This window comes from Etheostoma cragini, chromosome 22 (assembly GCF_013103735.1).
Source record: "Etheostoma cragini isolate CJK2018 chromosome 22, CSU_Ecrag_1.0, whole genome shotgun sequence".
NCBI lineage: Eukaryota > Metazoa > Chordata > Actinopteri > Perciformes > Percidae > Etheostoma > Etheostoma cragini.
Window position 1 is genome coordinate 12,726,986 of NC_048428.1, and position 11,840 is coordinate 12,738,825.

Sequence of the window (11,840 nt, forward strand, 5' to 3'; positions counted from 1 at the left end):
TTTTTTCAAAAAAGTGAACATACTATACTATGACATTTTCTTTTAATTTTTTCGACAAACTATGCAATGATTTTTTTTTAAAGATACACTTTTACAATTTTATGACTTTTTGTACTTTTTTGTACATACTATTCTATGATATTTTTGTACATACTATACTGTGACTTTAAAAAAAACTTTCAACTTTCTATATTAAAAGTTTTTTTTTTTTACTATATCATGACTTTTTTCAACACTCTATACACTACACTGTAACTTTTTCTTGACTTTTGACAAACTATACAATGATTTTTTTTTTTTTTACTTTTGTCAATATACTATGCCTTTTTAAAAACTTTTTTAACTGCTATACTATGACTTTCTTCGACACTTTTCTACATACTATACTGTAACTTTAAACTTTTTTTTGACATACTATCCTATGACTGTTTTACACTATTTTATGAATATTTTTTTAGGACTTAACTATACTACGACTTTTTTGGGAAGTCGTAGTATAGTTTGGGAATTTTTTTGGATTACTTTTTTTCGACATACTATGCTATGGCATTTTCATGATTTTTTTCCAACAGATTATACTATGAGTTTTTATGACTTTTTTCAACTTTTTTTGACATACTATTCTATTTAAATCAGGAGAGACTTAATTTTTTATTGAACAATAATTCATTCATTGATACGTACACAATAAAATGATAAATTAGAAAAGTCTACGTTATACATCAAATTCCCATTTTTAAGGGGGTTTAGAAGCAGTGAGTAGTGTAGGATCCCCGTTGGAGTCTAGACACCGGTGGATATGGTGATGACTGAAGAGCATGCTGAGATCTGGATGGATGAAGAGGAGCAAGCTCTGATGAACTCAGACCTAGGCGCTGGGATGATGTGAACTGACAGCAACTGAGAGGAGAACATTATTTAACATTTAAATATTGACTGAAAAGTTATTAATATAATATATATATTAATATTGATCTATCAGCCAATTTGATTGGCTGATAGATTGTGGCAACATCTGATTGATGTAGAAAAAAGAATAAAAGTGCCTAATCAGCTGATAAGGGAAAGCAAAAGAAGATGAAGAGAATGAAGGGGAATCAGAGAGTGATTAACATAAAATAGTCTTCCTGACTTGGAAGTTTCTTGACTTGTTTATGACGTTTTTTGACATATTACACCATCACTTTTGTTGACGACTATACTATGTATTTTTTTCAACTTTTTCAACATACTATACTATATTATAAGTGGGAGTAATAATAGGGATAACATAAAGTAAATTAAATCTACACTTCTTTATCAAGAAGGAAATGTAGAAAAAAATCCCCAAAAAACACAGTATAGTATCTCGTAAAAAGGTCATGAAGTATGTTGAAAAAATCAAAAAAGTCATAGAATAAGTTGGAAAATAATCATTCAAAAGTCATAGCATAGTATGTCAAAACATTCATAGAATAGTATGTTGAAATCTTTTTGAAAAATGTCATTGTATATGTCAAAACCAAGAAAAAGTCATAGTATGTCAATAAAGGTCATAGTAAAGTATTTTGAAAGTTCTAAAAAAGTCAAGTCATATGTCAAAAAAAGTCATAGTATAGTATGTTTAAAAAAATCATATATAGTATGTATAAACAAATCACAAAAAGTCATAGTATGTCAAACAAAATCATGAAAGTCATAGTATAGTATCACATAAAGTCATAAAAGGTCATAGTATAGTATGCCCAAAAAGTCATTGAATAGTACAGTATGTTGAAAAAACTCAATGGTATAGCATGTCAAAAAAGTAATTAAAAAAAATATAGAAACATACAGACACACACACAGTATATATATATTTTTTTCATAATAATTCCATTGACTTGCACAAGGGGATCAGGCCTGCTTCTGATCTGCACGAAATAGTGCCACCAACTGGTAGAATGATGGTTTTACAATACAGTGTATCTACATTCAAGTGCTGTATTCGATTCCATTACATACTAATTGTATACACAGTATGGACTATATACAAATTGTCATAATTTTCAATCAAAGTGACTAAAGACTGTAAATTTCACAAACACATCTTTTAAAAATGTAGATTTATAACTGTTTTCCAGGAATTTTCCGTTGGCTTTCTGCATTGTCTTGTTATGCAGTAGTGTCCATCGACAGCACACTCAAATCGTTTGAATGTAGCCTCTATCGACTTTTTGGGTTTACACGTAAAGCAGCTGAAAATGTGCCTTCAAATTAGTATAACAAACTAATGTTATGTAGTCAAAATTTGCTGGAAATTAATATGTGGATTGGAATTGTGACACAGTGACAATCTCTCTTCTCCCTCAGCCTACATCCCCACGCCCATCTATTTTGGTGCTGTGATTGACACCACCTGCATGCTGTGGCAGCAGGACTGCGGCGTGCACGGCTCCTGCTGGGAGTACGACGTCACCTCATTCCGCTTCGTCTACTTTGGCCTGGCCGCCAGCCTCAAGTTCGTCGGCTTCATCTTCATCTTCCTCACCTGGTACTCGATCAAGCACAAAGAAGATCGAGCCGAGCGCTGGCAACAGCACCTGCCTCCGCTGGGCACCGTCAGTGAGCTTATCTGCCACGTCGGAGGCCACAAAAGCCATGCACGCACCCGCTCCTGCCCTGTGTTCATCCCACCTCGGGCAGACCCGCCTGCCGCCCTGCTGCTCAACCGGGGACACAGCAGCCTCAGCTGCCCCGGCAACGCCCTAAAAGCAATAACCCCGCCGATCCTGTTACCTAATCACCACAGAGGCTCTGCCCTGGTCTGAGAGCTGGCCAAGCCTCCCTTTGGCCTCCATTGTGACACATGCCTGTTTGTGTTTCTACGCCACACAGTGTCTGCGTTACATCAATAAGACACCACGCAGGGCTCCACGCTGCAGTGGGACTGACAGGCAGGGAAATGGGTGCGCCCACCATATTTAAAGGGCTGCTAATTGTTGGTTCTAATGACAGAAAACTGACCGATGTTCTTTGATTCTGAGCATATCAGCCGCAGCCTCACACATCATCCACACAGGTCAGACCTCCCCTTAAAGGTTCAGACGATGTAAAGACAACTCATGGTGCTACTGTTAAAGGGCAGGGCATTCAAACTCTGTACAGACGGATGGGTCATCATCAACACGACCTCTAAAGCACAACTGACATACCTGTACTATGCAAGATCCTATGTACAGCTATCTCTCTCCAATCTACATCTTCTTCCTCTCGTAATTCATATGTTGTTGTTGGCTCATTCAGAATCCCACTTTCCCTTACAGTCCAAACTGTGAACAACATCAACCTCTTATTTGAGCCATTCCACCTGTTCTCCGGTCCGGTGCAGTTTGGATCTTCATAATTGCCCTTTTTGTTTTTTAATCCTGTTTCTCTTTCAGTGCCTCTCAGGCTGTCTTGGCCAGTCCAATATACAAAGCTAGCTACCAGGGTAAATGCTAGCTACAGAAAAGCCGTTCCCTATCCTCTCAGTTGAGCATAATATTGTGCTATGTTACCTTCACCTTCTGTGTTTGTGAACGTTTGTCCCCGAGCTTGAGCCTTTGCGCCCCAGGGGGCGAAGCTCCTCGCCTTTGCAAGGTAACCATGTAGCTTAAAGGTGACAAACACCAATGGTACAGTGTTTAACAACTTCTATGAAATCTAAATGTATTATCACAACGTGGCTGGAACAGGAATAAGAAAAGTATTTCATCGTTGACCATGTGCTGAAGCTACTGTATGTCTAGAAGATGTGATTGTATTTGTAACTTGAAATGTGATGGAGATTTTAAAGAATGTGGCAAAACTGCAACAAATTTGAAGCACTTTTCAACACCACAACTTCAAAGTAAAAGGATTTGTATTTAATCTATTGCAACAAATACCAAATGCAAGGGTACATCGTTTTGGCTACATATTGTAATGGCTTCTCCATTCTAATGGTCATCAGATGTACATAGTAGTTATCTAGTAGCCTAGGCTTTTAAGAAAGTAGTGCAGCAAGCATGTAAAAGCCCTTTTTATCAGCAGGTGTAATCTGTTGATTATTCAGTTCCTGGGCGTTTAGGGCCCTCTAGTGGACAGAGAGATGATTGCAGGCCAGTGAATGTTGCAGTTTGTCAGATCTTCTGTACTATAAAATTCTTGGTTAAAAGGTTAATTATTTAAGCTCTTCAGTTTTTCCAGAGATGTACCTTCTGCAGGTCATGTAAAAAAAAAAAAAAAATTGGTCTCCTAGTTTGATGGTGAAGTTTAAAACATTCAGTATAACCAACGCCATGTTTTACTGGAATCATATTTGTGGCTCATGGATTAACTTTCCTTTGAATAGGACAGGTAGTGTTTGCAGAGAAATGAAACCTTTGTTCAATATTGGAAATATTGGTACATGTTTTAAAAACCACATTTAATGAGGATTTTTTTTGGGGGGGGGGAATAATACAAGTCTAATAAAGTTAATGTATTTTATATCCTGATCAGTTTGACTTAATTTTATTTATTACAAGTTTGCAGAGGAATGGAGAATCTGAGGCAGTTAATCCATTTAAAAAGTTCACATTTTTTGGCCAAGATTTGTGGTTTTTCTGCCAGGTAAGAATTATCAAGTTGTAATGGTGATAACTAATACTAATATTGTGACTTAGTAACTCAAATTACATATTCATAGGTGATCATTGTGTAAATATGACAAAGATAACTTATTATAGAGCACACACATTAGTTAGAAGCATATTTATAAACTAACCCATGGTATTGTAGTAAAAAACTTTAAAGCTACAAATAAAAAACAGTGGATTTGTCTCGCTTTACCTGAAAAGTATTATTCACATGGGAAGGGTTGAGAATCATGTGGGGAGGGAGTTGGGTTATTGCAATGTGCTACACAATTAAGTTAATTTAGACGCTGAAGTAATGCTACCCAGAATGCCCTTCTATCCATCTGTAATCAATCCTCTAGGGCTCAGTATTTAGCACAGCCTCAAGAGGAATACCAATGTGCAATCATTGATCATGTGACTGCAAAGCCAAACGTGAGCCTCACTGAGAAATCTTACAATTAAAGTATTTATTCTATTCACTTAATGTTACGACTGCTTATGAAATTTTGTTCTGATAAAATACCTAATGTTGAGTAAAAAATGTTTAAATTGATTAAAATTCTCTTCTTGTATTTACTGAACGTTGCATAGTGTTTTAGTTAGAACATTAGCATACAGGGACGGGTAGAGAATCGTCTAGCAACGCCACACAGATCGTTAGACAAATGCAGGGATGGCTGCCTTTACTGTACTGTACACCTACTTGGTATTACTAGAATGAGCCCTGCTGTTAAAATGCCTGGACTGCTGCTGACACAGACAACTTCAGGTTCACTGTAGACTTGCTTGAACACATTATCCTGGACAGAACCGGAGCTGTATATTCTCAAAGTCTAGTTCTTATTGCTTTTGTTGCTCAGAAGCAGGATTCTAATTGATGTTTGTGAACACATGGTTTACAAATGCCTTGAATACTTGATATTTGTCATTAAAAAAAAAAATGAAATCACTTTGGCTGATTGAATTATTGCCAATTTGTGTGTATAGGCAAGGCAGCTTTATTTGTATAGCACATTTCAGCAACAGGGCAATTCAAAGTGCTTTTTACAAAATCAGTTAAACAGTTAAAAAATAAAAAACAGATAAAACAAGAATAAACAGTTAAAAATAGAGACAATAAATAGAGACAAAACTTACGGCTGAGACATCACAGGGAAGTTTGAAAGGGTTTATTTTCTTAACAGCTTCATGGCTTTTTGAAACCAGGAGATGTTCTATCACACACACACACACACACTGTCCAAAAAGGACAGCATCAGTTTTTTTGCAGCACCAGTTCCTAACCAGATGATCCATCTTGGTTGCTCTTAACAGCAGAGATTAACTACAGGCAGAAAGGTTAAACATTGTAATACTTTTGCTTTATGCAATGTCTGCAGATAATTTTACAGACTATACTGTCACTGTGGGCTGTTATGAGACAAGTTGGACTAAAGTTACATTCAAAATAAATTGGCCACGTGCAACACTATATACAGGATTATCAAAAGCACTGCATTTACACATGAGGACTCTGTGACATTTCCAAAAAAAGCTACACAATGAACATGTTCTTACCCCTGGTGATTGTGTTAGCATTTGCTTGTGATTATTAAGAATAATTCTAGATGAAATAAAATGCTCTGAACAGTGACAAACGTGCAACTCTGCAAATTCAGAGCTGGTGCAACTAATCAGTGAATAGTAAGTAATGTGGCCGGATTATTCAGATGCTAAACTGTCCCATGATTGTCTAAACTTGCTCATAGTGTTGTGTCATATTGTGAGGTAAAAACAAATGTTGAACATATACGTTTTGGCAAATTTAAAAACATTTGTTTTGTCATTTGTGAAACAGATGTGTATTGATGTTGATTTTGTAACTTTCTCAGAAGTGACAATAGTAGTTACTAGAAATAATAATTTTACAAATGGAAACAAATGCCAATAACAGTGTCATCGAATTGAAAAATTCAAAAGTGCATTTGGGGTCAAATTGAACATCTTTATCTGTATAGTGAGTGGGCAGGTTTCTGATTCATTCATGATTCCTTAAAGACTGGAGCGCAACTAAAGCTGACTAATGCTATCTACTGTGATACTATTCATTCAGATGTTGAAATGGTTTCACCACACACTTGTTTTACATAAAAACGTATCCAAAACATCAATGCGTTATCCATATGGAATTAATCATTTTTAATCTCAACACTTGAGTTCAGCTGCATTAAGGCTTTTTCTTTTCTAAATAGTTATTTAGAAAAAAGTCATAACACTGTTTACTAATAAATGTAGGCACCTGTAAAAAAATAAAGAATAACTTTAATAACCATTGTACAACTGACCGACTGAGGTGGCATCATTCGCCATTGCTCTTGGCTTAGCTTATCTCCCAATCACTGTCTCTATGGCGGCCGGCAGCTTATTGGCTGGCTGGCCAGCGCATACTTCTGCCTCAGAGGGTCTGATTGGAGGGTTGAGGCAGAGAGCCGCTGCCCTCGTAGTTCAAGGTGGGGGGCAGCGCTGACTGAGGCAGCACTTTTAGTACCAACCCGACACTCTGTGGGGGGCTAGTCTGTGTGGTGGGGGGGCTTCCGGTGGTGCTGGCATGCACCTTGGGCCTCATCATCTGTGGGGAGAAAGGGAGGAAGCCCTGAGCCTGGAAAATGTCTTCCTCTTCTTCGAGGTCCAGGCCCAGACCGAGACCCTGAGGGCTTGTTGCCTCTCCGTGGCCCAGGCCAGGTTCCAGATGGGCCTGCAGGCTGTTGTGAGTACGCAGAAGGTTGTCGTGTCGAGTCTCCAGCTCTGTCAGTCCGTTCCCGCTAAACGTCTCTCCTTCTATCTCCTCCAGCTGCTGTGCCCACACGTCGCTCTGGAAGATTAACCTGTCTCTTCTTGGACCTGGCGGTAAAACAGTCACCGGTGTTGCTGACATAACAGACACCCCATGTCTGTTTAGAAGCCTCTCAGGAAGGTCATTGACAACAGATCCCAGTTTCCTTTCCAGTGTGGGCCTCGGTGTGGGAGGTGCTGATGGCATTTTGCTGGGGGCGGGGGTGGTGAGGCAAGCCTCTGCGGCCAGGCCCGGCCTGACTTCGCTGACTGAGGCCAACTCTTGTCCGCTGCTCTCTTCAAGGCCTCCGCCCCCGGCCCCGGAGCCCAGCTCTGGCAGGGTGGAGTCGTCAAGGGTTCGGTTGAATTTGTCTAAAACGTGTCTCAATGCAAACATATTATCTACATCCTTCTGGAAGTTGACCCAGTTGTCTGGGCTGGGGCTGTAGTCAGGCCTACATTCATAAAGGCTTTCGTTTATACTATACAGATCCTCCAGTCCCTGCCAGTTCACTTCCTCGTCTGTCAAGTTGGGCAGCTTAACCCTGTCGTCCGTCCCATATTGGCTGTGTGCTGGCAAACATAAAGAAACAGAAGACTGTGAGGTTCTGGAGTAGAAAAAAGAGGGGGCTCTTTTCAAGTTTACTCAGACACCATGCAGTCATGCCCAGCCTCCGGCTCTCACTAAAGCAGCAAGCACCATGGGGTTTAAAGCCCCAAGCAAAAAACACACAGCCGCACACACACACACTTTAAAGCAACATAAGACAACTAGATAAACACAGCACTCAAACTAAGCTCAAGCCATGAGTAGTGCAAACACATGCTGCCTTAGAAATTCTCATTAGAAAGACAGACTGAAAAGAAAAGTTTTAAATGGTCCATCAAAAATGACTAATGCACTGAGTTGCACATAAAAAATGGAAATTGCACAGTTGATGATAGGCCTGCACTGGGTTGAAATGCAAAGTCAGGCAACCTGAAATAAAATAATTTAACAGCAGAGGAAACAAAAAGAAAATGCTTAGGAGGAAAAAATGAGAAAATCAGCTTGCTGCTGAATGGTGTATCCCCAGAAAAATAAATATAAAAGGAATGCTGTCAGAAAAAGAGGCAAATAAAAGAAAATTGCAGCAAAAGGCTGAATCCGAGTTGTGCTCGGTTTGATGTCTGTAAGTAAGAACTGAGGAAAAGAAGCATCAGTGCCACTGTAGGTTGGTTTTCTTTGTGAGAACTGCATTCCCGTAACAAGGCCTACTGCAGGTAGAGAACTGGTTTTGACATTTACTCAGGGACTCACAGGAAGGAGGGGGATGGTCTCCTCTTTGACCACGTTCGACGCTGCTGTTGCCTGGTTACCAGGTGCCAGAAACAGAGGTCAAAAGGGCAGAAGTCAGTGGGAGGACAGTGTCCACTCTACCACTACATGTAACTAATGGCCATGAGTGAATATGACAGGCATCTGAATGCCAGGCTACATTGAAACACAAACAATATGATGGCCATTTATTTGTGGGTGTGGCTGACGTGGAATGGAGAGTGATATTAAAGGAATAGTTTGACATTTTTGGGAAATTAGTTTTCTTTTATAAAAGTGAGATGAGAAGATTGATACCACTCTCATATCTATCCTTTGAGTTCATGTACAAAGCTACAGCCAGGAGACAGTTAGCTTAGCATTTAGATTTGAAGCAGAGAACAGCTAGACCGACTACCCTGTAAAAACGCAAAATGTAACGCTTTTGTAAGGCCTGAAAAAACATTATTTTAATGAATTAGTGTTCAAGGTTCTAGCTAACCAGCTGTTGTCTAAAGCTTCATATTTTATTTTAGAGTACAAACATGAGAGTGGTACTCATGTTCTGACTCTATAAGAAAGCTAATAAGCTTATTGCCCCAAAAGTCTTACTACCGGTACTCCTTTAACAAGCTTTCATGTTGAATGTGATGCATTAGGTGGGATGATTCAATGTCATGCATTGTCATTCACGTGCACTTAAAGCTTGGGTGGGTCTGAAGTAGAAGCACATATTCAGCACCTCATTATGTGACTTCTTAATTTTTATACAGCCATGCTATCGTAAAAATACCTTAAAAGGTTTAATTTTGAGTTTTTTTTTACATGGGCATCTGCTATAAATGTTGCACTCGCGAGCAAAGCTGTGGAAATTTGTGGCAAGAAATATGTTCATCTATTCAAATAACTGCACACTGCCATGTTTAGAAGGTAAACTGAAGACAGGTTGTTTGCACAGAGGTGGCAACAAATGAAGCTGTGTAATGACAGGGTGGGGGCGAAATCATCTGTTATGATTTGTTAGCGTGTCCCCAGCATGCAGCAACAGATTAAGCGCCAGCAACTCCATGGATGGATGTATTAGTGGGAATGAGGCCATTCGGCCCATGCAAGTGTTAAGAAAAAGCCACTGAAGAGAAACAAAAATTGGTGGATACCTGTGTGGCTCATAGCTTCCTCCATCTTTACCTCCTGATCGGAAAAATAAAAGCAATCGATTGTTAATGCATTGATCCGGGGAGATACAGGAGGGGGGGAAGGGATAGATCATTCACACTGAAGATTTCTTCATGCAGCTGCAACTCCCTATGGAGAAATGCAATTATTGGATGATCAGAATGAAGAAGGGAAGAATGAGAAGAAACATTTTTGATTTAAATGGAGTAAAAACAGGGTGGAGAAGTTTGAAAGCTCATACGATGGGCTGGATTGAGATTTTAGGATTGAGTGTTTTGTGAAGTGTAGAGTTCAACTGGGTTTCCCCTTCAAAGCAAACACACACAGTTATGCAGTCAGGTGTTCACCATTATTAAGACTTCACAAATAGATGCAGGTATCGGCTAGATCCATTTCACCAGATAGTTAAATTTTAATAATGTATTCCTCCAACACAAACATCACTTGATGGAACCACAACAGCAGTTTAATTGGTTCAGGGAGCTGGCATCAAACCTGAGCAACAGCAGCCAGCACAAGAGATTCTAGGCTGCTATGTGACATGTGTTGGCATGGTTTTGACAAGTCTGCCATGCCAGCACTGAAACTCAATCAGTTTCTCAGAGCAGCCGGACTGCTCCAGTCCTCCACTCTCCAGCTGGTAATTACAGACATTAAGTTTTTATCCTCAGGACATAAACAACGCAGCCAGTTCACACCACACATGAACATTACAGCTAGGCCTTACAGGCTTTGGTCATGATGGCATTGCTTATAAACCACCTCCGTCGCTGGGATGTCTGCTCAGTAAGTAAAAAATATATTGTGGCTGATTATGGAAGTGATGCATGACGGGCCACAATAGAATGACAGCCTCAACTGCCGTGGTGACAGCATCCTCCGAATAAGATCTCTAGCACTCAGTGAGTCACAACAGGGGTGATGGCCAGGACATTCAACTGTGACATGGCCTTATTTGTATTAAAAATAAAACAATAATTTAAACACGCTATAATATTTCAGCAGTGAAAAGGTCCTAGTCTGAGAAAGAGAGGTCTGGGTGTGTGTCATTGTTAATCAAACATTTAACACATCAACTAAGGACATGCAAGACTCCGTGTCAATTACTCCACCTGAAAATGTCAGCATACGTCACTGAGTGGATTATCCACAAACACATGCAGCATGCAAATATGTGCAAACACACACACACACACACACACACACACACACACACACACACACACACACACACACACACACACACACACACACACACACACACACACACACACACACACACACACACACACACACACACACACACACACACACACACACACACACACACACACACACACACACACACACACACACACACACACACACACACACACACACACACACACACACACACACCACTGAGAAAGAAACAGATGTTCGAGAAACAGCAGAAAACTAGACTGAAACATCCCTAGTCCCATACAGTCACTGATAACTTTTATAGCATTAAGTGCTCATTCAAATTGAATCATCTGTTTAACACTTTAACTGGTACAATTCTGAACGTCATTCTCATTCTTGTGTGTGTGTCAAATCTGTTTCAGTCATTGTGGGCATAACCACTACCACTAAGCCCAGTGTAACAGGTAGGGAACAAAAAGCAGGCTGAAGGTGACCATTTTTACCTGTGTCCAAGCCTTTTGGGCGAGGGTTACACTGCTTGTAACCTTGACAACTCCTCATCTCCATCAACTGGGCATGGAGGGAGTTCAGTACATCGCGATCCACTGTATACACCGTGTTGGTCAGCTGCACAGGCAGAACAGACAGACATTTTGTGAAAAACCTTTGTTTTAGTGTCATAATGTTTATCAGTCTCATAGAATGTTGCTTTTCCCACACAAAAACATAGGGCATTTTTTCCCATTATTTGATAGTGACAGTGGATAGATAGGAAAGAAGGGGGGGGGGGG

The 11,840-nt window shown here is 39.8% G+C and overlaps 2 protein-coding genes across 8 annotated transcripts in view; one reads left to right on the plus strand and one right to left on the minus strand.

Moving 5' to 3' along the window:
• The window catches only part of LOC117937648 (solute carrier organic anion transporter family member 5A1), a 49,749-nt gene that overhangs the window by 31,237 nt on the left and 6,672 nt on the right, over positions 1 to 11,840 (plus strand). Inside the window, exon 10 of one of the 2 annotated variants that reach the window (XR_004655203.1) lies at positions 2,332 to 3,669. Coding sequence is in view for 1 of the 2 variants with exons in the window: in XM_034861732.1 (XP_034717623.1) it covers positions 2,332 to 2,789 (458 nt within the window). In the remaining variant the exon portion in view is untranslated. Of the gene's footprint in view, positions 1 to 2,331; positions 5,551 to 11,840 lie in introns of those variants that run through there. The other variant, XM_034861732.1, reaches the window with a different exon arrangement.
• The window catches only part of sulf1 (sulfatase 1), an 82,541-nt gene continuing 76,456 nt past the window's right edge, over positions 5,756 to 11,840 (minus strand). For 4 of the 6 annotated variants that reach the window (XM_034861727.1, XM_034861729.1, XM_034861730.1 and 1 more), the window contains 2 exons: positions 11,553 to 11,676; positions 5,756 to 7,985 (listed from right to left, as the gene is read on the minus strand). In XM_034861727.1, coding sequence (XP_034717618.1) covers positions 7,036 to 7,985; positions 11,553 to 11,676 — 1,074 coding nt within the window. In that variant the 3' untranslated portion in view covers positions 5,756 to 7,035. Of the gene's footprint in view, positions 7,986 to 9,866; positions 9,901 to 11,552; positions 11,677 to 11,840 lie in introns of all 6 variants that reach the window. The other 2 variants (XR_004655202.1, XM_034861731.1) reach the window with 2 other exon arrangements.